Raw genomic sequence first — 25,581 nt, 5'->3', positions numbered from 1 at the left:
TGACATCTTTTTAAACAACACTTCATTTACAATTTTCTAGCAAAATACACACATACAATTTTCTAGCAAAATACACACGTGCATCCAGCAAGGCGTGAAAGTTGTTTACGTCAAAGTTACACGTGCTTGAAAATTAAGCCCGGGCCGTTTCACCCTTCTCCGGAAACAACACGCATCAAAAATTCAAATGACCTCGCATTATTACAAAACTGGGACAGTTAGACCTCTTATACATTGTTTTTCAGCTCAAAAAAAAATCAGCTCCTGTCGCGTGCAGAAATGCCCCAAATTCAAAGGGGAATTCGGGAATTATTTTGCCTTGGCCATGTTTTGACGTTAACCTTCAGTGAAATACTGTTATGACACCATAATAACCAAGGCATCGGCTTTCGGACCTGGTTAAAGATTTTGTAACAGGTCCTGTATCCAAGTTACTACTTGTCCTATCTTCACCAAACTTGCATGGATGATGCATCTGGACCTACTTATGGACTTGATTATAAGACTTGAATGCTGAATCTGAGCCATAGGATTCGGTTGCTGAATGAGGTTAAGGTTTTTGGAGCTGGTTAAAATTTTTGGAGCAGGTGCCCTCTGATGACTATATCTTTGTTATTACTGGTCCTAACTTCACAAAACTTGCAGGGATGGTGCGTGATTGTCTTATGATACTGATGCACCTGAAAGGCTTGAATGCTGAATCTGAACCATAGGTTTCGGATGCTGGATGAGGTTAAGGTTATTTGAGCTGGTTAAAGTTTTTAGAGCAGGTGCCCTTTGATAGCCATTTCTAAGTTATGACTGGTTCTTACTTCACCAAACTTGCAATGATGGTGCATATAAATCAATATAATGATACTTATGCGTTTGGCAGGCTTGAATGCTGAATCTGAACCGAAGGTTTTGGATGCTGAATGAGGTTATGGATTTTTGAGGTGGTTAAAGTTGTTGGAGCAGGTGCCCTCTGATGATTATATATAAGTTTTTACTGGTCCTAACTTCAAACTTGCATGGTCTTGTCTTATGATACTTATGGTCTTTTCAGGATTTAATACTGAATCTGAGCCATAGGTTTCGAATGCTGGAGGATGTTAAGGTTTTTGACCTGGTTAAAGTTTTTAGAGCAGCTGCCTTTTGATAGACAAATCTTAGTTATTATTGGTTCAGTCTGTATCAAATTTGAATAGATGATGCATTTTTAATAGATAATAGTACTATTTCTAACTTAAATGGTTGATTTAACTATAATATAAAGGAATTGCAGAGGTAGCTTCATATACAAAGCCTGATCCCCATTATCAAGAATGCTAAAAAAAAAATCCTACCTTACTCAGACTTGCTCAATAGATGTGTTTTCTATTAAATGATATAACATGTTTTTATAATACTGTTACCGTATTGTATTATATGATACACTATAGTATTACATGATACAATATTATATCATATAATATTATTTTGTAATATATAATATCTATCAACATATGTCATTATTTACAACACAGTCATCAATCCTACATATTGAAAAAAGCGAGAGGCTGATATTGCTGAACAGCTTACTTTGACTTCATCTGTCTCTTAATGACGCACAAAGTAAACAGAGAGTAGGCTTTCAGTTACAGAATGTAAACAACGAGAATAAGAGATTACTGCAGCATAGATTAACGGATTATGATTATAGAACATTTTTCATATTATTATTTTTAATATACTGTATTTAATAATTCTCGTTGGTAATTGTCTTTACAATTATACTTATTTTTGTTGATACTGCTGAGTCGTGTAATATCATATTCAATGGACGCGCTTTCGCAATGATATCGTAAAAGAACGAATGTCACATGGTATACTTTCAGCCAATGGAAATGACGAAAATTATTGTCTTATAATATATTATTTTATCACATAATATTGTATCATATGAAAAGATACAATGTTGTATCATATTATATTGTATCATATGAGATATAATATCATACAAAAGTCTTTCACAAGATACAAAATGATAATTTGTAACATGATATAATATTATATAATGCATTATTATGCCTCCATTATGTCAGTTTGTCGCTACATATTCAATACTCATCTATTTACGCATAGTATACAAAGGATTTATATAGTGTAAGCATACTATGCCAAAATAGAGCATGGCAAATGTTTTCAATGAAAATCTAACTAGTGCCGACAGCGGGTTCGAACTCACGACGCTAAAATCAATCCCGTTTGAAGCTAAACATGTTACCGCTACGCTATATGAGCCGGTAATGTAATTGACGGTATATATATATAAAACGTAGATATATACGACTGACATCAAGCAATTAAAATTATTAATCTTTCCAAAAACGCTTCATTATTGATGGTAATTTTAAAGTTAATGTTTCTGATAAACTTTTAAACAAATTGATTGAACATTTTTCAAAGAATTTCTACATGAGAATCACAAAAACGGGTCCATGTGTCCGTGCGTCCGTCCGTCACACTTTTTTGTAAGCGCTCTCATGCCTACAAATTTTGACGGATTTTCATTAAATTTATACCAAATGTTTACACCACTATTACCTTGGTCAGGTTCGGAAATCAGCATTGGTCGATACTTTTTGTTAGAGTTATCGGACTTTGACCACAATAAGACTTCGTTTTATCCAAAAATTGACCTTGTAAGCGCTCTCATGCCTACAGATTTTGACGGATTTTCATTAAATTTATACCAATTGTTTATACCACTAATACCTTGGTCAAGTTTGAAAATCAGCATTGGTCGATACTTTTTGTTGGAGTTATGGAACTTTGACCACAATAATGACTTCGTTTTATCCAAAAATTGACCTTGTAAGCGCTCTCATGCCTACAAATTTTGACGGATTTTCATTAAATTTATACCAAATGCTTATACCACTTATACTTTGATCAAGTTCGGAAATCAGCATTGGTTGATTCTTTTTGTTGGAGTTATGGGACTTTGACCACAATAATGACTCCGTTTTATCCAAAAGTTGACCTTGTAAGCGCTCTCATGCCTACAAATTTTGACGGATTTTCATTAAATTTATACCAAATGTTTATACCACTAATACCTTGTTCAAGTTCCTAAATCAGCGTTGGTCGATAGACTCGATACTAGTATACTGCTTGACCGGCGGGGGACTCAGGAATTCTATTCTTGTTGTTTTTTGTTTACTAACATTATTTACACATGTTCGTAAAGATCGCCCCATTTGTTCTCAAATAACTCGGTATGTAATTTTAAACTTGCAATTACGACTTTTTAATAAGTTTTCTTTCTCCGACATTTGTTTCCACGTTTTAACATCATGTTCTCAACATTTGATATATGGGCAGGTCTATATAAATGTGCTAATCATAATCTTTGTTGCGATTTGCAATTGAAATACATGCCGGTTAGAAAGTGTCATCAGTCAATGGTATGCAACATCGGCCATAGTGTGTACTTTTATGCTAGATTTGTGATAAATGATCCAAGCTCTTCAATTAATCTAGATATGCCGTTTTTCTTTTCTTTTGAAATTTATTATTGTACAAGGCCACTGATTTATTTAATGGGATATTATTCAATTATTGCTGTTTTTGAGGTCAGTACGATGATTTAGCTAAATTATCGTATTGACCGAAAACACTGCAATAATACGATTCAGAAACAAATTCATACAGACATATCAAGCTGAGTGTCATATAGCAAAGAAAACTTCATCACCTTATAGTTTGAAACTTAATTTAGCCGAACAAATTGAGAAAAGTGATATTAATTGGATGACATAAATTATGATAATCAATCGTAAGGATTTTGGAAAATCTCAATCTATATTATTCCAATGTAGATAAAATCAAATGTTATATAATATTGACCTCCTCGGTCACAAGTGAATATAATGTTTCTATTTTTTCTAGGTTGTTGGATATCAGCTAATCGGAGCAATAGGAAATTATTATTCATATTCATAACAACATCCTTTAGTTATCATTTTATGTAGTTCACCACTCTCTGTTTATCCTTTGTATGTTACATATAATGTCATTAATAAAGAAGAAAGCATGACAAAGTTAGTAATTTGAATCAAAGTTTGATAATGTTGTTTAGTTGAGGTCTAAATTTTGTAATAATTTTTGTTTCACAGACACTATACATGATTATATTGTATAATTAATGTATACATACTGTGGTTTCATCAGTACTCAATGCAATATTATACCATGTTTGATCAGAAGTATTTGACAAAGGTAAAGGCTACATGATCCTTTATATTGCATTAATAAAAAGAAGGAGGTTAATTTTACTGTACTTGTTTGTGTAACAATATATAATTATCATGCATATGAAAATGAATCACTAAAATTTTTGTATTAAAATGGGGATGATAATTTGACACTTTCAGGCCATGGTTTGGGCAAAACGGATGACAAATTATTACACCCTTTACATAACAACCAAATTGAAGATGAACCTAAACCTGAAGAGGAAGGTAAATAATAATGGTGTATTTAATAAGATTGAATGTGGGTTAGTTTGTAAGTATTTTAGTGTGCACTGTTAGTGAACAACATTTGTGGGCAAGACTGAAAGATAAAAGATATGTTGTAAATTGATTTCTTAGAAACCACAGCTCTCTGGTTTGTGTCATTAAAATTTGCATGATCCAATAAGAAAGGTTGTTTTATTAAAAAATTTTGACATACTTGCAAGTTATTGACTTACTGCTACTAGTTCTAGCCCCAATGAACTCTTCATCTTCTGTAAATTCCAGTTCTTATTATAAACAACTTGTACAGGTACATGTACATTAAAGGTGCAGCCATGTTGCTAAGTATTTCTGTTTAGCACACTTTTTCTGATTGGTCAAAACAAAAAGTTGATTATCAAAGTTAAAAAATGTGAATAGATGCATGGGCCAATAGTAAACCTGCATATGTATTGCCAGTTCGGTAAAGAGTTTTTGTTAAGCAGAGCGACTCATAGTATCTTGACTTGGTAAGATTAGCATTGCACTTGAAATCACAAAGTGATCAAAGCATTCAAACTGCATTTCGTAGTAATGACTGTACAAGATATGCATGAAATGTATGAACATGCTGCATAATAAATTTAAATTCAAAGTGTGGATATACTTTAACATTAATGTGCTCTCTGCTTTCAAAACTTTGTATCAAAGCATTTCATAAATCTTTGCTGTTTTTCAGCCAGTGAAAGTCCAGCAGCATCAAATGCAATGGAAACTGTAGAAAATTGGGTTGATGAGGACATGCATTTTCCTGATGACAAAAAATATAAAAAAGGTAAATGCGCTGGTTTTTATTTTGATTAATCATACCATTAAGCTAAAACATAGTTACAACCAATTTAATAATGTAATACATATTTGAGGGGTTTTATAAAAATTTGTCTATTTACGTCATGCGATGACAAAATACACTCATGCAGCTGAATTAGATAAATTAGGGATTTTTGACACATATTTTCTGTTATTGTGGAAAGTTTCAATGTAAAAAGGTAATGGAAAAGCTACCTAATTACACACATTTATATACATCTTGATTTATGGTTCTTGGCTTGCTTAAATGGCTTAGTGGTTAGCGAACTGGCAGTGCACTGCTAGGAGAGTGGGTTTTGCAGGTCTAGGGGTTCAAATCCGGCCAAAGCAGAAGAAAAGCACTAATATGCCAAATTTCTCTATGCTTTATATGAGAATTTTTTCACATGCCTACATTTATTTTTTGAGGTAACTGGTGTATGCAATGTCCCAAGGAGATGATAGATTTAATTTTCTCAAAAGTATCTGCAATAAAATTACTTCTTGTTTTTTTCAGTGTAAGCTGTATATAATAACTATTTTCATTTTGATACGGCTTTTTAAAGATGACGAAGCACAAAAATGGAAAGCAGAAGATCTGGCCACTCAAGAGCAATTTCTAAAGTCCTACATGAAGAAAAAAAAAGGGAAAGATTCTCTCTTGCTTGATGTTTCTGATTATACTAATGGAGCATCTTCAAATAATGGCAAAAATATTAAAGATGGTTTGTATTTTTGTCTTGTTTTCTCTGTGTAAATGCATTTATTTTATGATTTAATGTGTCGATTAATCGTTGGCATAATAGTATTACAAATTTTCTCTGTCATTTTTTGTAGATAAAAAAGAATTGGCTTCTGAAGAAAAGGTACAAATTTTTTAAAGATATCCTGAGTCACTCAGGTGACCTATTGCCATATGTCTTTGTTTGTCATCATGTGTTGTCAGTCAACATTTTTACATGTTGAACTTCTCTAAAACTACTAAGTCAATCTTGACTAGATTCGGTGTGTAACACATGTAGGGGAAGGGGAATTTAAGTTAAGTTTATGACCCTTGCTCCCCAGGAAGCTTTTATTTTTTGAAAAAAATGTAATAGAGGATGTTATATTTAAAAGTCCTCCTCTCTACTCCTGAGCATCAGAGTAGTAGAGAAACAAAGTATATGGTTATGATAATCATGATAGTCTTTATTAAAAGTATGAAATTTATGGCCCCTTGCTCAAGGCTGCCTTGGTTGGGTATTAGGAATAAGCTCCAGGGTCACTATACATACTGAATGTACATTAATTATTTACAAATCTTCTTATTACTTGTCATTTAGCACATAATCTGAGTGCATGTTTTGAATGATAATGATAGATATACCAAAATTCTGAAATTTATGGCCCCACGGTCTAGGGCTTTGGTTATAGGGTGAGTTTTAATGGACATAGTGTTAACAGTCAATAGTCTTATCTACCACCTGGGATCTAGCAGGCAAACTAAGTGCATAGTGCATAATTTTATGGATAATCAAGTTCAATGTCAAATTCATGATACTGGTCAGAGGTTTTTGTAAGGCTATTAGCTGAGGTATCAATACCACATGATTGTACGTGAAAGCTTTTCATATTTTGACTTTTTTTCCTAGAACCACCAAGTCAAATTTAACCAAACATAGCACAAAGCATTCTTATTGGAAGGAGATTTTAAATTGTTAAGACAAAGGGCAATTTTGAACAATTTATCATATTTACAAATCAATATAGATCTTTATATGAATTATTTGAAAACAGATATGTAATTCTTCAGTCACATAAGCTGAACTTCTTTTTTATATAGTTTTGAACAACGACGTCCATCTGAAATTTTAAATTTGATAGATTCTTGAAGCAAACAATTTTCAGCATTTTGTCCGATAACATTATGGTTGATACTCAACATTATATATGTAGTTCTTCAGAGTATGTTGGACTGTGAACTTTAACTATGACTTGCTATTATCGTTTTGATGTATGGAACCCTTTAAGCGCAACAATACTTCATTTCCGAGAAATAATGTTTTAATGATTCTCATTTAAATAAAAAACAAAAACCAGAAGTTTTTGGAATTCTGCACTAATTTATCAATGTGTTCAAAGAGTAACATTTATTTCAAGGTGTTCAGTGTATAATATTATGAAAAGGGATATTGAACACTTTAAACCTGCAATTTTGCACCTAAAAGTGGAATAACACACCTGGAAAAAGTGACTCAAATTAACAGTCGAATATTTGATCATTACTTCCTAGCCCTTCGGCTAGGAAGTAAGTTAGAATGTTGGCGTCAATAAAATCCTTTCAATAAAACAAAATGTTGGTTCGATCAGAGGTTAGCCAATTTGTTACGATGTGTTATTAATGTAGTTAAATGTTTTTGAAGAGTTATTTGCCGTTGATGAAATGTAGAAAAATATTTTTTAAATTTTCAAATGCTTGGGTTTTTAGCTCACCTTAGCTGAAAGCTCATGTGAGTTTATCTGAGTACCATCTGTACAGCATCTGTTTGTCCGTCTGTCTGTCTGTAAACTTTTTACATTTTGACCTCTTTTCCAGAACCTCTCCAGAATTTGTTAATTTTCAAAAATCTCTTTAAAAAACCAATTGGCCAGAAAAAACTAAGCTTGTGTGGAAGCATTCTCAGATAATGTAGATTCCAATTTGTTCAAATCATGATCCCTGGGGTAGGGTGGGCCACAAGGGAGGGTCAAATTTTTACATACGAGGAATACAGGGGACACTTGATGGCCTGAGATCTTCGATCTCTCCAAGTTTTTGATCTCTCGGAAGTGAAATCACAGTCCCAATTTTTTCCTCTATATAACTTAGCAAATTTACTTTTGAACTCACAAACTCCGATCTCTTGAAGTTCTTGATACCTGGGTCCCGTTATGTATATTTTATTGTTTTTCACTCTTTATAACTTGAAGAGGTGGCTAAGTACACATGGCACCAATCAAGCGTATAATTAGATTAGATCAATTAACACCAGTTAACATGAACACACTACGTAATTCAACTCAATTCAATCTAGTTTATTCGCTCAAACCATAAAATGGTACATGAGGTCAATCATTATATACAGTTCAAAAGTCAGAGGTACATTTTATAAATGAATAGATAAGTAGTAGATAAATTGTAAATAAGCATAATTATACTATGAATATAGGGAAAATTATAATAATGGAGGACAGAAAATTATATCAGACTGTGTACTTTGATAATAAAATAACATAATTTTTTCAGGTTTTTAACATTAGAACAAGACATAAGCTCACAAAACTTTATAGTATTTGGCGCTGACCAGTATTTATCATCAAGATATTTATGTCTTAATGTCAGTAGCTCTTTACATTCAAGAATATGATGGAAATCGTCATTAATTTGACCTTAATTACACAGTTTACACACTCCTTGGTTTAAAGGAGTATTGTACCAACTCCCAGTCTCCACTGGATGATTGGGATTTTAGGTTCTAAATTTCATAAAAACCTTTTTGAGCTTATGTAGCAATATATTAATGTAATTTTCATAACTAAACTTTTTCTTAAAAATTTGCCCTTTGACGAGTCAATTATTTCACTAGACTATTTTTGTTTTACAATTGTAGAAATCCACTTTACATTTACTATATTTTGTTCAGACCAAATATTTGAAAAACCACACATATCTAAAACATTTTTAACACCTGCAATATAAGAGTCTGACATATTTCCCCTTTGATATTGCAAGAACAATAACTTATATAAAACACTGATACAATTTTGCTTTCAGAGTTTGTAAATAACTTTGACCAGTAGGAAATCATTCTGGTATATACATTGATACTTAAAAATGACCTGTTTCTGTAAACCATATAAACCCCATCCCCAAGGTGTTCACTACAGTCAATTGGTTGATTACATAAGTGACACTGCCCCTTTGATTCCATTGAAGGGTAGATTTATGTGGTTTATTCCCACTTGGCCAACATTCTGAAATTCTCAATTCCCACCTGGCGAACATTTTGATTTTCACACCTGAGTGATCAGGGATGTATGTGTTCACATGTAAATATATTTGTTATCAATTACCTGATAATAGTTTTAAAAACAAATTAACGATAGCCTTTAATAAATTATATATCAAAATAGGATGCATAAAATTATCTAGAGAAATACTGGTAATGCTAAATATGAGATATATAATATAATTTTAATATCAAATGAAACATAAATCCTCTTTTAATCTGTTATGTTATTTAAAAAAAATAAGCACTATTTTGCCCTTATCAGCAAAAATAACAATAGAATATTTAAAAAATATAGATAAGCAATTTTCTGCAAGATAACTATAACTATTGTTCCCAGGACTTTCTTACCCATTATTATTAGTCCCCTACCGCTTTTCACCAAAGGGGACTATGGCTTTCCTCTGCGTCCATCAGTCCTTCTGTCCGTCCGTCTGTCCGTCCGTCCGTCCGTCTGTCTGTCTGTCCCACTTCAGTTTTCCACACTTTAATTTTTCTTTGTGCGTTTAAGGAATAATATGAAATTTGCTGAACAGCTTGAAAATGTCAAACTACAGATCAAGTTTACACTTTTGAAGCGTCTGGTTGACATATTTTTGAGCAAATTAATTTTTTATGTTCCAATTTTTTAATGTTCGGGTTCGATATTCTGCATAACAGTGCATTGTTTTCACAATTTCCACAAACCGGTAGGGGACGTGTATTGCTTATGCAATACTCTCAGAATGCTTGTTTTTATAGCAATAAAACCATTTGCCATATTTTTATTTTCTCTTTCCAGCCATTTATTAAAAAATTAGACGATTTGATGGTTCAAACTGAGAAATTACTCTGGGATGTTGCAAAATTGAGGAAGGATGTTGATAAATTTCTCTCTCCTGGACTCCTCGATGCAATAGAAGAAGGATTAAATGAAGTTGAGGCTAACATCGACATTCTATCAGAATCTTATCATCTTAGTGATGTGCGTACTAGACGGCCACATATTTCTAGAGAGAAGAAATTAGCGGAATTGTACAAATTATATGGAGATGTAAAAGAAAAATATAATAATTTGAAATGTAGGGTTGGATGAGGATTGATAGACATCTTTGTATTTTTTATCACCAGTTGCAAACCAAAAGGAAAAAAATATTTGCACTTTTAAAAAGCAAATTTATGTGGTCAAATTTATGTCGTCAAATTGTACACATACAGTCATTTGGAGTATTTCAAATCACACCGCATTTGGTGTTTTTTATGCCCCCCTTCGAAGAAAAGAGGGCATATTGCTTTGCTGCTGTCTGTCGGTCCACCAACACTTTCCGCTCATATTCTTTGCAGAGGATGAACATATTGAAATGAAATTTTGTACACAGGTTTATCATGATACTATCTAGGTCAAGTTCGATATTGGGTACGATCGAGCAATTTTCGACAGAGTTATGGCCTTTGGACGTAGAAAAATTCCAGTTATTTGCAGTTTCCGCTCATTTTCTTTGTAGAGGATGAACATATTGAAATGAAATTTTGTATACAGGTTTATCATGATACCATCTAGGTCAAGTTCGATATTGGGTACGGTCGAGCAATTTTCGACAGAGTTATGGCCCTTGGACGTAGAAAAATTCCAGTTATTTGCAGTTTCCGCTCATATTCTTTGTAGAGGATGAACATATTGAAATGAAGTTTGGTATACAGGTTTATCATGATGATATCTAGGTCAAGTTCGATATTGGGTACGGTCGAGCAATTTTCGACAGAGTTATGGCCCTTAGACGTAGAAAAGTTCCAGTTATTTGCAGTTTCCGCTCATTTTCTTCGCAGAGGATAAACGTTTTACGTTCATTTTCTTTGGGTGTTTCCAAGGGGGGGGGGGGTGTTTCACAAACATCTCTTGTTTAGTTTGAAGTGTCGGTATGCAACATGCAAAACATCAACATTAAAACCAATGCGCCATAGGACTTAACATCTAGTGTTTGAATTTTCCATTGTAAACTCGGACATCAATTTTTGAATTACGGTAGCTTAATTGACTTATCCAGGCGTGAAGTTGATATTTAATTGATTACTTCAGAGCAATTGGCCGCATGCATGACCAACTCTTTCCCAGAATTGTAATACAAAACTACACATGATGTAGTAGCTGTTTCTAGTTATTTGGTATGTTAGTTGTAGTGCTAGATTATGTTTTCTAATCTATTCCATGTAATTTACTTTTCTGTCTTCAGAGGAAGGGACTAGTAGTCCCGAAATTTTTACAATTTATTGGAGTGTTCATATGCATGTCGTTAGCCATTTATGTTCTTAATACTTATCCTGATGGTTTTTTTGTCCTTATTTCATAATGAAATATATGTTTTATAAGTATTCCATCTCAATGCAAAATATTTGTTTTTCAATGATAAATTTTAGGAGCTAATAAGAACGTCAAAGACGAGTGTTGCTGAATTGATATGTCCCAAGGTGGCAATAACCTCGGCCATGGTTTAAATGGAGAATGTGTTTAGGGAAAAAATTAAAAATTGTAGATTACATTGTTCAATATTAACCAAAATTTTATATTATTATAAAGAAATCTATACTACTATATTAAAATAATAGACTCGAATTTTTGGTCTTTAATACCGAGAAATCAGAAGAATACTGTCTTTTGTTTTATGTATTTTAAACATCATTGGTACTTGAAAAATACTATTTTGTTTTTATTTTTTCTCCGTTAAGCTTTGCTAATTAAAGCTGCTTGGTCCGATTTTTTCGTTATAACAGTATCAATTTTTTTTCTAAATAAATTATTTATCTTAAAAAGTTATCGACTTTCTCCTATTTACGCCAGCAGGATCAGTCTCCGTTCATAGTTAGAAATATTCAATGGAGATAAAATTATTTATTTTTGGGCAAACGAAAAAACAAACCAAAATGCATCACGGGAATGTTTAGAAAAGGAAATCGTTTGGCTTCGTCCCCCGAACAATCGGGGTTATTCAACCGGCATGCTATGCATCGATTGTAAAGAAAGCAAACTTCAGAAATATTAGCGAACAAAACGTGTACATGTTTATTTGTAATTTGTCTGATAATTTCGACCTTTATTTAAAACGTTGTCAAAGTCGTAATATAACCATACCCGTCCCGTCGTCAGGGGTGAATTTCAACATGAGGCGAATTAAGGCGGTACCCTTTTATGTAGTTTTTTTGGTTAGCAAATTGTGTACGTATTTTCTTCATTGAAATTTGGCTTAATTGACTGGAAAAACTACTGCAATGTCTATTATTATACATATGCTTAGCATAAGTTAACCATCGTTTAAAAGCGTGCATAAAATTTGATTTAAAATCAGACCAAGCAGCTTTAATAATCAACGAAAATTCCTAAAAAAAAAAAATCCCGGAAATCACCTGGATATTTTGGATTTTACAATCTTGCGCTTGTGCAATACATTCAAGCTAACGGGATCTTTAGTTTATGTTTCCACAATATCACATCTGCATGAATAAACGAGTAAATTTTCATTGGACTTTTGCTATATATTCTGTTCATATATATTAATGATTTCTTATGAGAGAAAGTGTAAAATAACAAATATACATTTCAACTAAGTACTTACATTTGTCTTCGTGATGACAAAAAATATTTGATAACATGCAAAAAAGTTACATTATATTTGTTAAGAGAGTGAAGATAGAATATGTTTTATCGTTAAAATGAATAATGTCCTACGGACCCAGTTTTACCAAGAAAATATGTGTACGTTGGTGAAAATGTGTTGAATTCTTCCTTTACCTTTTTAGTTGAAAGGTATTTGCAGTCTCAAAAAGGTTTTTGTTATGAATTTGACTGTTATTTTCAAGGCAAATTCATTAGCTTTCTCCTAAATCGTTCCGGAGCGATTCTGCAATTTTCTGCTACATTACGGGTATAAGGGAGGCATTCTATCTGTGTTGAGGGCCTTTCCCGAGACACAGTTAGATTATTCAAACTATGGAAAGTGCAGTGAAATTAATAACATTTTTGTAGGCTTAATTGTATCCTTGTTATATAAATGTCAATAATAAGGTGTGTCGATGTACCTATTTCGTAAATGTCCGATATGCAATGTCAACCCGTGCACGTACGGGTCAAAATCTAGTGATTGATAAATTATATTATTAAAAGAAACGTATTTTTTTCACAAAATGATATTTAGAAGAATCATGTCACAAATTTTTATGATTCAATTATTTTAGTTACTTTAATTACGGAAATTCACTTTTGCCCTATTTGTAAACTTTGCGAGGGAATTAGTCGCATTAGGACAGTTCTAGTTGTTGTGGCTAACCGTTTATTCACAGGGGCATCGTATTCTCTCTACTCTCTATGACACACACACACACACAACACGTTTGAGAAGAATATTAATTTTTCCAGTGTTTATACGATATTTGTTATGAACAAATAACCGTATTCTAAAAATGTTGTATATAATTTTTATCTGCATGTCATGTTCACTAACTTCATACAACGTACATAATAAATTATTTTATAAACATTAAGAAGACATGGCAAAAGAACTTACTCCACAAGGGGACAAAACACGCCAACTGCAAAAGACCACCTTATGCAGATAGACTTTGACGGAAATTAAACGAAAAATGTATTTGATGTGCTTTTTGCTCACCTGAGCTGAAAGCTCAAGTGGCGAAGCCACAAAGGGGGATGAATTTTTACATAAGAATGTTTATAGAAAATCTTTAAAAATCTTCTCTTAAAACTATTTGGCCAGGAATGCTTAAACTTGTATGGAAGCATCCTCAGATAGTGTAGATACAATTTTGTTTAATTCATGGTCCCCAGGGGTAGGGCGGGCCACAATGGGGGGGGGGGGTAAATTTTTACATAAGAATATATAGAGAAAATCTTTAAAAATCTTCTTCTTAAAAACTATTCGGCCAGAAAAGCAAAAAATTGTGTGAAAGCATCCTCATATAGTGTAGATTCAAGTTTGTTCAAATCATGGTCCACGGGAGTAGGGCAGGGCCACAATGGGGGGATGAATTTTTACATAAGAATGTAAAGAAGAAATCTTTAAAAATCTTTTTCTTATAAACTATTTGGCCAGGAAAGCTTTAACTTGTGTGGAAGCATCCTTGGATAGTGTAGATTAAAATTTGTTTAAATTATAGTCCCTGGGGTAGGGTGGGGCCATAATGGGGGTGGATTTTTACTTTGGAATATATAGAGAAAATCTTTAAAAATCTTCTCACAAACTATTAGGCGAGGAAAGCTCAATTTGGAGTGGAGGCACCCTCAGATAGTGTATATTCAAGTTTGTTAACATCATGGTCCTTTGTGGTTTGGCGGGGCCACAATTGGGGATATATTTTTGAGAAAAGTTTTAAAAATATTTTGGGAAAGTTTTTAGTAAAAAAAAGCAGTAACTTGTGCGAAAGCAGGGTTTGTGCAGATTAAAATTGGATCAAACCATGATTCCTTAGAAAAAATCAAAGGCCTGAATGGCCACAAATGCGTCGAGTTAAAGTTAATTTGAAGAATAGAAATTTTTTTAAAAGTCAAAATAATCTTCACTTTTACAAAAAGCATATATTTTTTTATTTGTCTTATTTATGGTTCTCCTTCAGTGATCAAATGTACACTTAGGTACTGTAGATTAAAAAAAAATCCTTAAAACAAAGTTTGATTCTGTAACTCTTCGTAATGTGTGTACTTAACATGAGACCAACTTTTTTTGTTGTTTGCTGGAGATTAATTTTATAGAAATTGAGTTGGGCGGTCAATTTAAAAGAAATGGAATTTGATATAGATTTTACGCAGTCAACTAAAATAATAGAAATATTAAAATTAAGTGTGATTTTTAAAAATATTTTTAAAAATCATTCTGATTTGGTTATTGACCATTCATTTGGAAATTGGTATCAATTATAATTACTTTTTAAAAACAAATATAAAGACAAATACATTAGTAAACTTTCCAAAAAAATAAATAATGTTTTTATCACATAACGTGTATTTTAAAACTATATGATAACAATTCAATAGTTACAACATTCCTTCATATTTGAACATATTTGTTTTAAACACAAATACATTATCTGATTATTTTAAAAATTGCTTCAAAATTTTGTTTAATGTTATCAAAACTTTAAAAATCAACCTACAACCTGTTTATATTTTGTTATGAATTCTTTAAGATATTTTGAATATATTTATTTTAAGTATTTACAAATTCTGTTTTAATATTCACAATAGAATAAGATTTCAGAGCTGCTAGATCATTAAATAAACAAATCACAAGACTATGAAACAGGTTTTGAATTAAATAAAACAACTGAGAATGGCACGAGGAAATAAAACCTTTAATCCAAGGATGAGATTACATAGTAGCTAACACGGACTGGCCAAACCTCAGATTACTTCCTTTTTGATATTGGCACATCATATATACATGTAAATAAATATACTTTTACTTTTTTCGCTGTGATCCGGATAGTGGTAAAACTCGCGATTACGGGCTATTTTTACAGTTTTGAACTAGTGGTATTATAGTTTAAAAAAAAGAATCTGTAATCTACAGTTAAATTAGGAACATAGATTCTTTAGCTCACCTGAGCTAAAAGCTGATCACATTTTGTCTGTCGTCCGTCTGTCTGTCCGTCTGTCTGTAAACTTTTCATATTCTCAACATCTTCTCAAGAACCACTGGGCCAATATCAACCAAACTTTGCACAAAGCATCCTTAGCGTTAGGGGATTCAACGTTGTGAAAATTAAGGACCACGCTCTTTTGCAAAGGGAGATAATTAGGAATTTATAAAAAAAATTTCGAGAAATTTTCAAAAATCTTCTTCTCATGAACCATAAGACCAGGAAAGCTGAAACTGATGTGAAAGCATCCTCAGGTAGTGTAAATTTAAAGTTGTGATAATAATGACCCCCGGGGGTAAGGTGAGGCCACAATGGGGGGGGGGGGTGTCAAAGTTTTACATAGGAATATATAGTGTAAATCTTTCAAAATCTTCTTCTCACAAACTAATCAGCCAGGAAAGCTGACACTTGTATGGAAGCATCCTCAGGTAGTGTAGATACAAAGTTGTGAAAATTATGACCCCCGAGGGTAGGGTGGGGCCACAATGGGGGGGGGGGGGTCGAAGTTTTACATAGGAATATATAGAGGTAATCTTTAAAAATCATCTACTCAGAAACTAATCAGCCAGGAAAGCTGACACTTGTGTGAAAGCATCCTCGGGTAGTGTAGATACAAAGTTGTGAAAATCATGACCCCGAGGGTAGGGTGGGGCCACAATGGGGGGTCAAAGTTTAACAAAGGAATATATAAAGTAATTCTTTAAAAATCTTCTTCTCAGAAACTAATCAGCCAGATGATTCTTTATAACTGTTAAGACTTTGGCCCGAGGACAATTCTTTGGCCTCACAAGAAGGTTCAGAGTTTGACATAGCTTTATATCCCATATATAAACTATTGTTAAGGAGTTTTGAGAACTGCAATACTCAACATATGATATGACTATAAAATCATCCTGTTAGAAACGGGACTAATGATTATAAACATAAGAATATCAGGGGTAAAAATGGACTTTATTTATACAGGATCTACATGTATTATTGTACATTGTCCAGATATATTGTATTATGACTCCATTAAGCTGACTTTATCATACCTATTGTTCCTCAGGTGAGCGATGTGGCCCATGGGCCTCTTGTTTAATATCCTGACAATTATATGACTCAAAGGGTTACTTGTGTCCAAGCCATCTCCTACTAATCAGGGAAAATGAAATTGAGCAAAACCTTCTCTTGCATTCAGTAGTGTCAAAGCTTCACAAATATCCTTACAAACAAAGATACCAGTAAATATGCTACAAAGCCTATTTCTTTACTCTATACTAAAATTCTTACAGTAGTGAAGGAGAAACTTCAAGAGTACTGTGCAACAATATATTCCAAAAGTGTTATTATGAATCAGATGTAAATACTTAGAAACTCTAAGAATTATTAGAAACATTGAGGTTACAAAATCTTACTAAAATAATAACATCAAAACGTATGATTTCTCAACGCTTTATACAACCATTTCTACCGACAAAATTAAAATCTAGGCCTTTTGATATCATCGACAGTTGTTTGTTCAATAAAAATGGAACTTGTATATTTTCTTACCTTGTTATTGGAAATCTACAAAATTATTTTGTTAAAAAACATTCTGATTACACACACAAGTACTCTGAAGTTGACATTAAAAAGATGCTTCAATTTCTGATAGACAACATCTATCATATAGTGTTTTGAGACCTTGTCTTCCAACAATCAGTCGGAATTCCTAAGGGCACAAACTGTGATCCTCTGTTGACTGAGTTGTTTAATATTTATATAAAGCAGAATTTATTCAAAAGCTTGTCCAAGAAAAGAATAAAACACTCTTCGACATTTAGATATACATGTATTATTGATTTTTATCCACTAACAAGAGCTACTTTCACTTTTATGTTAACTCGGTATGTCCCATTGAGCTTGAAATTAAAGGTACCACAGATTCTGAGACATCTGTTTCATATTTTGATATTTTACTAGAAAAAGACGTTAGTGGTAACCTAGCTACAAAACTATATGATAAACGTGATGATTTTAATTTTTCCATCGTCAAATTCTCTTACTTATGCAGCAATATATCATTATCAACTGCTTATGGGGTTTCTGTCTATTAGCTTTTTCGTTGTGCAAGAACATACTCTACGTACGAACAATTTCTTAAAAGAGACCAGCTACTATCAAAATTGGAACAAGAATATAAAAAACCTCAATTAAAATCATCTTTATGCAATTTCTATGGTCGATACAATGACCTTGTCAGCAAGTACAATGTTTCATTAGGACGCATTCTGACTGACGTTTTTCATACTTAATAGACCATGATTATTTATACACCAAACTGACTACGGTTTCTTCCATTTTTCATGATCTTGACACACAGCGAGTGCGATTGGTCGGCAGTAGATGCTTACTTCTCCTAGGCACCTGATCTCACCTGTATCTTAATAGAGGTCCGTGTTCCTTTATTATGAATTTGTATTTCGCTATATGGATTTTTGTGATTGTTGATAGTTTTTGTTTTATCATTTTTAATTTCATCAAATAAACATAGTAGAACATATGTGAGAGAGCTTGGTTTCATCATTTATTTTTTCAACAGAAAAGGTAAATGAATTTGCAAAAAAAAACACCATGAGCTTGGGATTTGCAATTGCACTTCAGAATAAGATAAAAAAAAAAAAAGAATTAAAACAATTAGTTATGCAACATATACTTTGAAACAGACATTAAATGTGAACTATTCAAAGTGTGTTAGGTTTGAAAAGTTTCTTTTATGGTTGTCTACATGCGTTTGGTAGTAGTACTCTTTTACTCAAAGTTACTTTCTCTCTGTTTGTGTCAGACATTTCAGCCGAAATCAGGTACCTGTTGACATGTTGAGAAAATACATTAGGTCATAGGAACATATGTAGCCGATGAGAACTCGGCCCCAGGATCACAGCAGGTGCTATTCGTCGGTGAAGCAACAACCTCAATGTACTTTGGCCATGTTTTGTTGTGTTCCGATGTCTCTTCCGCCTGTAAATTAACGTTGATGTTTGATTGACACGGATGTGGATCAATTAGTTTGTTAGAGGCATGAACATGATAATTATCAACGACAGTATAAAGAGAATCCGTGTTTCGAAGATTGATGTTTACCTGAGGCAAAATTTCTGACTCCAACGATTGGTCTGCATTGTAAAGGTTATGCGGTTTTAAATATACTCCATAACTGCTTTGAGATGTTGAATTGTTTCTCTTAAAGCATTTGTTTCGAATCTGTGTTCCAACAAAAACAGCAAACAATACGACGAACAACCCACAGAGCATCAATATTCCAAACAATATTGAAGTATCTATGTAGGAGGTATCATTATATAAATTACTGGTTTCCATGAACTTCCGATTTTGCAGACTTGAAGTAAAGATTATGTCTATGACTACATTTGCTGTAACTGTTGTTTCTCTTGTAACAAACGCTGCTTTAATTCCAGATTTTGTTGTTCCGGTATTTCTTGTATTTTCTATGTTTTCTAATAAATGATAAAAACATTAAATGTAAATAAAAAAATAAGAATTTTCTAAGAAAACAGTCCATGTATAGCCTACGTAGAACATCTACACGACAATCATGCATCACACTGATAATACATACCTTCAGTTGTTGTTTTTACAGAGGTAGCTGTTGTTGGTATTGTTATTGTTGTTGTCGGTAAGACGCAACCAAATGATGGGTGACATGTTTCAGCTCCTTTACAGGTACACGTGAACTGACATCTTTTCCCGTAATTTGGAGGACTACACACTTTGGCGCAGTTTGGACCCAGATATCCTGTTTGGCAACCTGGATTTTTCAAAATCAGAATGTACTAGCAGTAAGTAGCTGAAAGTATTGATTTTTGTCATTATTTAAAAATGAATTTAACATTTTGCATACAATATATTTTGTTGTTATAATGCACATTAATTTCAAAATTCTATATCAATGATTTCTATTTTCTGAAACGACATTTTAAAATATTCTGATCGTTTACTCGTGTTCACATAGTAATAGTTTGTACTCACCGACACACTTGTTTTGCTCATCGTCCCAAACAGAATCTGGACAACACCTTAAGCTGGGGTAACTGAAAAAGTTATGAAACATATGTGATAAGAGAAAGAAGCTGAAGTAATTGATCTGGGTTTTGTTTTAATTTCCACGCTGTTTGACAATTCTGGTTTTCATCTGTTTTTCATTTCTAAGTTCTAAGAAATCAAAACTGACATTTGACCTGTAGATGTAGACTTAGACTTTATTCTGTATACTGTAAATTTGCTATCACATATAACTATAGACACATATTTACATAAACCACGAAATGCGTTCTCTCGAGGCTCATTAATAGGTATTTATTAGTATTTAGAAATGAATGTAGAACATATTTTTAGATTTTAATAGCGCCAGTGGATTATTTTTTGCAATGCTTGCTTCTTTTATATCCCAATGATTGATATAGACTAAGATACAATATACTGTTTATGTTTACATTCTCTCGAAATCTTTATCAATTTATTTATTTTATTTATTTAATTTGAATTGACAAAAAGAACGATAAACATCGGTATTGTTAACAAGTACGTTACATTGAGAAAATACCAACTCTTTTATATTAGGAAGGTTGCTACACCTTTTTGGGGCGGATTTAAATCCCGTCCGTGTATGCTTTAAAAGTAGCTTAAAAATTATCAATCATGAAATAGTCCACGCATATACATGTTGTCCACAGCAATATAAAATCAGAAAATTTTTAATAAAATATACATTATTTAACATAGATTTAGATTTCTTATAAGATTTCCAAGAAATAAGCTGGACACTTTTGATAATGATTCGAATGCAGTTCAAAAATACTCAGATTCATAGGCAGATATATTTATTTGAACTGGAAATATTGTAATTTGGTTATGCCAGGAGCTATACACAACCATTACAATCTTCAAAAAAGAAATGTGAAATAAAATGGGAATGTAAATTAAAGATTTCTGATACAGGATGCGCAATCAATGCATTAAAACCCGCCAAAACTAAAAAAAAAATCAAAAATCTACGGTACCATTCTCGGCAAAGGCTTGTACGGACACAGCTCATGTCGTAACACGTTTAATAATGTTATATACTTACCTTTGGCATAGAGAGTTTACAAGGCGGATTTGGAACACAATCATGAGAAGATAGGTACAATGATTTTTTACCAGTTCATGGCAATTTCTCATGATTATCATTATGTAACACTATTTTTCCTTATATGAGCCTATTTTGTCGACGGCTATAATACTGATCTATACCCGATTAAATAATATCATCAGAATGTTATAAAAATTATTAAATACACTCTCTTAATCCAAATTCCAGGAAATAAAACGCAAAAAATAAAATAATTTAATTATATTAATATACAACATTTTAATTATTAAAGCATTCCTCCTAAATTTTTTTTTTGATATCTGAATATGTTCACAGTCTCTACTTGATAATAAGGCAAGAAACTGATCTTCGATTAACGAATTATTACAAACTTTTCAAGATCTTATATCCAGAGAGCCAAGTATGTTCGGTTGGAGGAGCAGACTTTGTTTGGCTTGATTACATTTTTCTTATTTTTTTTAAATGAAGCTGCACTAAATAGAATATACGAATTTCTTATAGGATGAGATACGATACTCCAAGTCAACACCCTTTTAAAGCCAGAAGATGCTGAAATCATAGTATTACATGTATACTGAAAGAAAGGTAAAATCCCTTCAGATCATTACGAGGTGAAGACGATTGAAACCATATTATTAACACATAATTTTGCTATTTTGTATATGACCAAAAAAAACAATAGGAGGAATGTTCTTAAAAGTTACAGAATTATCCATATCTATATCATTATTAGTCCCCTACCGGTTTCACCGGGGAGGACTATAGCTTTCCTCTGCGTCCGTCTGTCCGTCCGTCCGTCCGTCTGTCTGTCCCACTTCAGTTTTCCACACTTTTTTCTTTATGCGTTTGAGGAATAAAATGAAATTTGCTGAACAGCTTAAAAAGGTCAAACTACAGATCAGGTTTACACTTTTGTAGCGTCTGGTTGACATATTTTCGAGAAAATTAATTTTTTATATTCCAATTTTTTAATGTTCGGGTTCGTTATCGGGTTCGGTGTGTATTGAATAAACAAGAAAAGATATATATATATATAGTCAGAAATAATATCGCGCATTACTTCTACCATTCCTTTTATTGTTTGTAACAAACAAATAAGTTCTGTAAAATAGTGTTAAGGTATCACACCGGTAATTGTTTTCACTATATAGCACTATAGAGGGGAAACAATTCTTAAAAATCAGTTTGTATTCCTCATGACAAAATATTCGGAGGAAATGTTATTTGTTACCTATCTCATCAGCTAACACCATAAAATGGGCAAGCGATACTGCATTTTTTCAAAATATCTAGCTCCAAACAGGTCTACCCTCAAAACCACGTGTTTTCCATTTGTATGTAAACAGACTGCACACTCCCCAGGAAGCTGCTGCATGTGCCCTGAAAGAAGTAGTCCCTGTGAAAAAAGATCATCACCTAACAAAATACATGAAATATCCAACTCAGTGGTACACAAATTTTTAAAACTGAGTAAAGGAAAATGTAAAAATGCAGTCAAGGAAAAAAATTATTCTGAAGTATATATGGAACTACAATTGACTAAGTTCATTTTGATTGGCCGATTACCGGTGTGATACCTTTAAGCATTGTGTTGTAAATTTATTCGACAGGGTTTTTTAAATTATTACAATCGGGTTCGTTAGCGGGTTGGTCTGTTGATTCGGGGTACAGAAGACGGTAAGAAATAATATTCTGCATAACAGTGCATTGTTTACACAAATTTCTACCTGCAAATACTTAATGGATTGTATGAAATTACAGAAGATAAAATAAAGAGGATTATTTTACCAATTTTTTTTATCTAATTTCCATATCAACTATGTAGTTTGAATTTCTTTTGTTCTTTTATCGCCGATTAAAGCATAACATCTCGTATATAATAGTTTTGAAAAAGATGTAAACTTCGAAGCTTTCGTAGAATAATACAAACCGCTAGGGGACGTGTATTGCTTATGCAATACTCTCAGAATGCTTGTTATATATGAGACTCCTCTCATAGTTTTGATTTAGAACAAACTGATGTTGATCATGATGATTTAATAAATTCATTGTTAAGAAACATCGAAACAGATTTACTTCATATACAACATTAAAGAAATACGAAGTTCTCTTGGCTAATAAAAAAATGCGTTATCACCAAAAAAGGAGCACCACTAGGTACTTCGTGTTTAAGAACTGAAAAACTGAAACCTGGACTATATTTATTTTACAACAATTGAAAAACAAGTTCTACAACTTATATTGATATATCTCGTTGGCACGGATGTTAGCGCGAGTGGGGTCATTGATGTGGGAGGAAGCCGGAGTACCCACAGAAAACCCACGTGTCCAACAAATGAAAGACGCAATAGTCTAGACAAGGCCAGGTCGTAAGTGGTCTGCCATGACATCAATAAAGCAAGAAGGGAGCATGCTAGAATTAAGGTATCCCACTCCTCAATATTGTTGTATCAAGATTTTCTTGAGAAGTATATCATTGAAATCTGTAGACAAAACATACTTAAAAAATACAAAGATAATGGGGGGTCAGTATCCATCCCTTTGAGTTATGGCCTATTTAATTTGACCTTTCCGCACCTAAAATGCAATTTCATCCTGATTAGGATTTGTTGTCAGTATTTTTGATTAAGCAAACTTATTTCTTCAAATATTGTTTTTAATTATGCACAATGGTCACACTGAATAGAGGGATTACGCAAAAAAATTGTACGAAGCTGCATATATTTTTTTGGTGACCTTTTTGCACTTAAAATAGACAATTTCTACAATAGTTACAATTTGATTTGAAATAAAAACTTTTTGAATATCAAGAATTTTATAAGATTAATCCAGTTTGCCTAGATATGTATTCAGTATCATTTTGACATAATATAACATGGGGGTCAGTGATGTCAAATTTTAGATATAGGGCTTCAAAGGTAAAATTCTCGCAAAATTTGGCCTAAAAAAATTCAGACATGTTCTATATATTTGCATGATTTTATGCTAAACGGCTATCACATTCTCAAGATTTGATTTTGTACATGTCACACAGAACCTATAAAATATGTTACAAACCTATCAAATGTTAAAAATGTGAATAATGAATAAAGTATAATAAAAAGAAAAGTCTATTGAAATTTCATAAAATTGCTTGTTTCTGTCATTTTCGTCTAAAAAACCCTCCGCACGAAAAAATAGTTCCCCAAAAAACTTGTTTGTTTCTTGAATTCAAATGGATTTTCTTTATGAATGTTGTGTAATTATGAAATAATAATCTATCTGTGATGATTAAATAAATAAAATCATATTCATTTCAAATATAATGATCATCTGCGCAATGAAATCAAAACATGAGGAGTGAGATACCTTAAGACACATATTCGGCAGCAAATTCACAGGCAGGGAACGGGTTGTGTCAGACTTTTAGCAGTGGGCAAAGCCTGACAAGACAGAGAGATAGAGTATGGTTCAAAGAGAGGTAAGAAGAGAGGTTTAAGAAGTCAAAAGATCACAGGCTGCAGAACTTGGTGAGCAAGGGGGGGGGGGAGACTTTCCACAAAGCATCATTACATGGCCGAAACTATGGAAAAGTACCAATACAGGACTGTATTTCTTTTACAATCAGCATTTCTTTTACGACTATTGTATAATACCCTGCAATATCCAGGCAATCTTCAAAAGGGGGGGGGGGTTAACCGATGAGCCTGCGTGTAAGCTGCCATGACGAATATCTTATCTTGGTAACACAAAGACGATACAGGTTAACACCCTTCATAAGGAGAGCTGGCACACGGTGTGAAAAGGACAAAAATTGCAAGAAAGAAGAGTTCGAAAGCTAGCAGTAAGAAAACAAATGGTATCTACTTTATTATGGAGGGCAGGAAACCTTAAAATAGGAAGAAATACAATAGGAAGTGCTCAACACATTGGCGATCGGGAACTGAGGGTGGACCTCGACAAAAACCTCGCCTTCCAGACATCGTACAAATAACCTGGTGACCAAACATAGTTCTGTGGTCATAACGCGCACCAAAAGCACGCGGACCTGATCGCAGACTGCAGGGAGAAGGGTTGAATGGCTATATTGTTCGCTATGGAGGTTGGATGTAAGGGTTTTCAGTCTGTCAGTGTAGAAGGTATTCCATATGTTCGGAATGGTGCCGACAGTGCCTACGACTACAGTTATTAATAAGCAGAGACAGCAGAGAATTGATTTTGCTGGATATGACACAGACGAGATGAGTCGTGTTGAATGCCTGGAACCAACCAGCCTATGTTTTTCTTAAATAATTATAATACATGTATCCTAGATTTCCATCCTCTACAAACATTTAGGATATACGTATATATTATACGTTTTAACAAACACAAAGGTGCCACATACTTTGTTAAGCTATCTTTTGATTGAATCTTGATCTTGATTAAGGACACAAAATGCAATATATATATATATATATATATATATATATATATATATATATATATATATATATATATATATATATAT

At 32.9% G+C, this 25,581-nt stretch overlaps 2 protein-coding genes across 4 annotated transcripts in view; one reads left to right on the top strand and one right to left on the bottom strand.

Annotated features, from left to right (window-relative positions):
* LOC105347839 (uncharacterized) overlaps nucleotides 1-12,829 on the top strand; it is a 58,505-nt gene extending 45,676 nt beyond the window's left edge. For both annotated transcript variants that reach the window (XM_066068388.1, XM_034472613.2), the window contains 5 exons: nucleotides 4,398-4,484; nucleotides 5,200-5,295; nucleotides 5,876-6,034; nucleotides 6,147-6,175; nucleotides 10,119-12,829. In XM_066068388.1, coding sequence (XP_065924460.1) covers nucleotides 4,398-4,484; nucleotides 5,200-5,295; nucleotides 5,876-6,034; nucleotides 6,147-6,175; nucleotides 10,119-10,412 — 665 coding nt within the window. In that variant the 3' untranslated portion in view covers nucleotides 10,413-12,829. The remainder of the gene's footprint in view (nucleotides 1-4,397; nucleotides 4,485-5,199; nucleotides 5,296-5,875; nucleotides 6,035-6,146; nucleotides 6,176-10,118) is intronic.
* Nucleotides 12,830-18,538: 5,709 nt separating this feature from the next.
* LOC136270933 (uncharacterized) lies at nucleotides 18,539-21,427 on the bottom strand. Of its 2 annotated transcripts, XM_066069945.1 has the most exons (5): nucleotides 21,069-21,425; nucleotides 19,970-20,031; nucleotides 19,560-19,748; nucleotides 19,064-19,437; nucleotides 18,541-18,940 (listed from the first exon to the last, which is right to left on the bottom strand). In XM_066069945.1, exons 1-5 carry the CDS (start codon nucleotides 21,167-21,169, stop codon nucleotides 18,812-18,814), a joined length of 855 nt encoding a protein of 284 aa, XP_065926017.1. In that variant the 5' UTR covers nucleotides 21,170-21,425; the 3' UTR covers nucleotides 18,541-18,811. The 2 variants fall into 2 exon arrangements, with proteins under 2 accessions (XP_065926016.1, XP_065926017.1); XM_066069944.1 differs by having other exon boundaries at nucleotides 18,539-19,437; nucleotides 21,069-21,427.
* Between the last annotated feature and the right edge of the window lie 4,154 nt (nucleotides 21,428-25,581).

The sequence above is a fragment of the Magallana gigas genome, chromosome 8 (genome assembly GCF_963853765.1).
Source record: "Magallana gigas chromosome 8, xbMagGiga1.1, whole genome shotgun sequence".
NCBI classification, from domain to species: domain Eukaryota; kingdom Metazoa; phylum Mollusca; class Bivalvia; order Ostreida; family Ostreidae; genus Magallana; species Magallana gigas.
This window is presented reverse-complemented; position numbering and strand designations above follow the sequence as displayed.

Coding starts and splice junctions, on each gene's coding strand:
- LOC136270933 (XM_066069944.1), bottom strand. CDS start 21,169: ATGATAATCATGAGAAATTGCCATGAACTGGTAAAAAATCATTGTACC. Junction 20,032..21,068: donor GTAAACTCTCTATGCCAAAG/GTAAGTATATAA, acceptor TAACTTTTTCAG/TTACCCCAGCTTAAGGTGTT. Junction 19,749..19,969: donor TGAGCAAAACAAGTGTGTCG/GTGAGTACAAAC, acceptor TGAAAAATCCAG/GTTGCCAAACAGGATATCTG.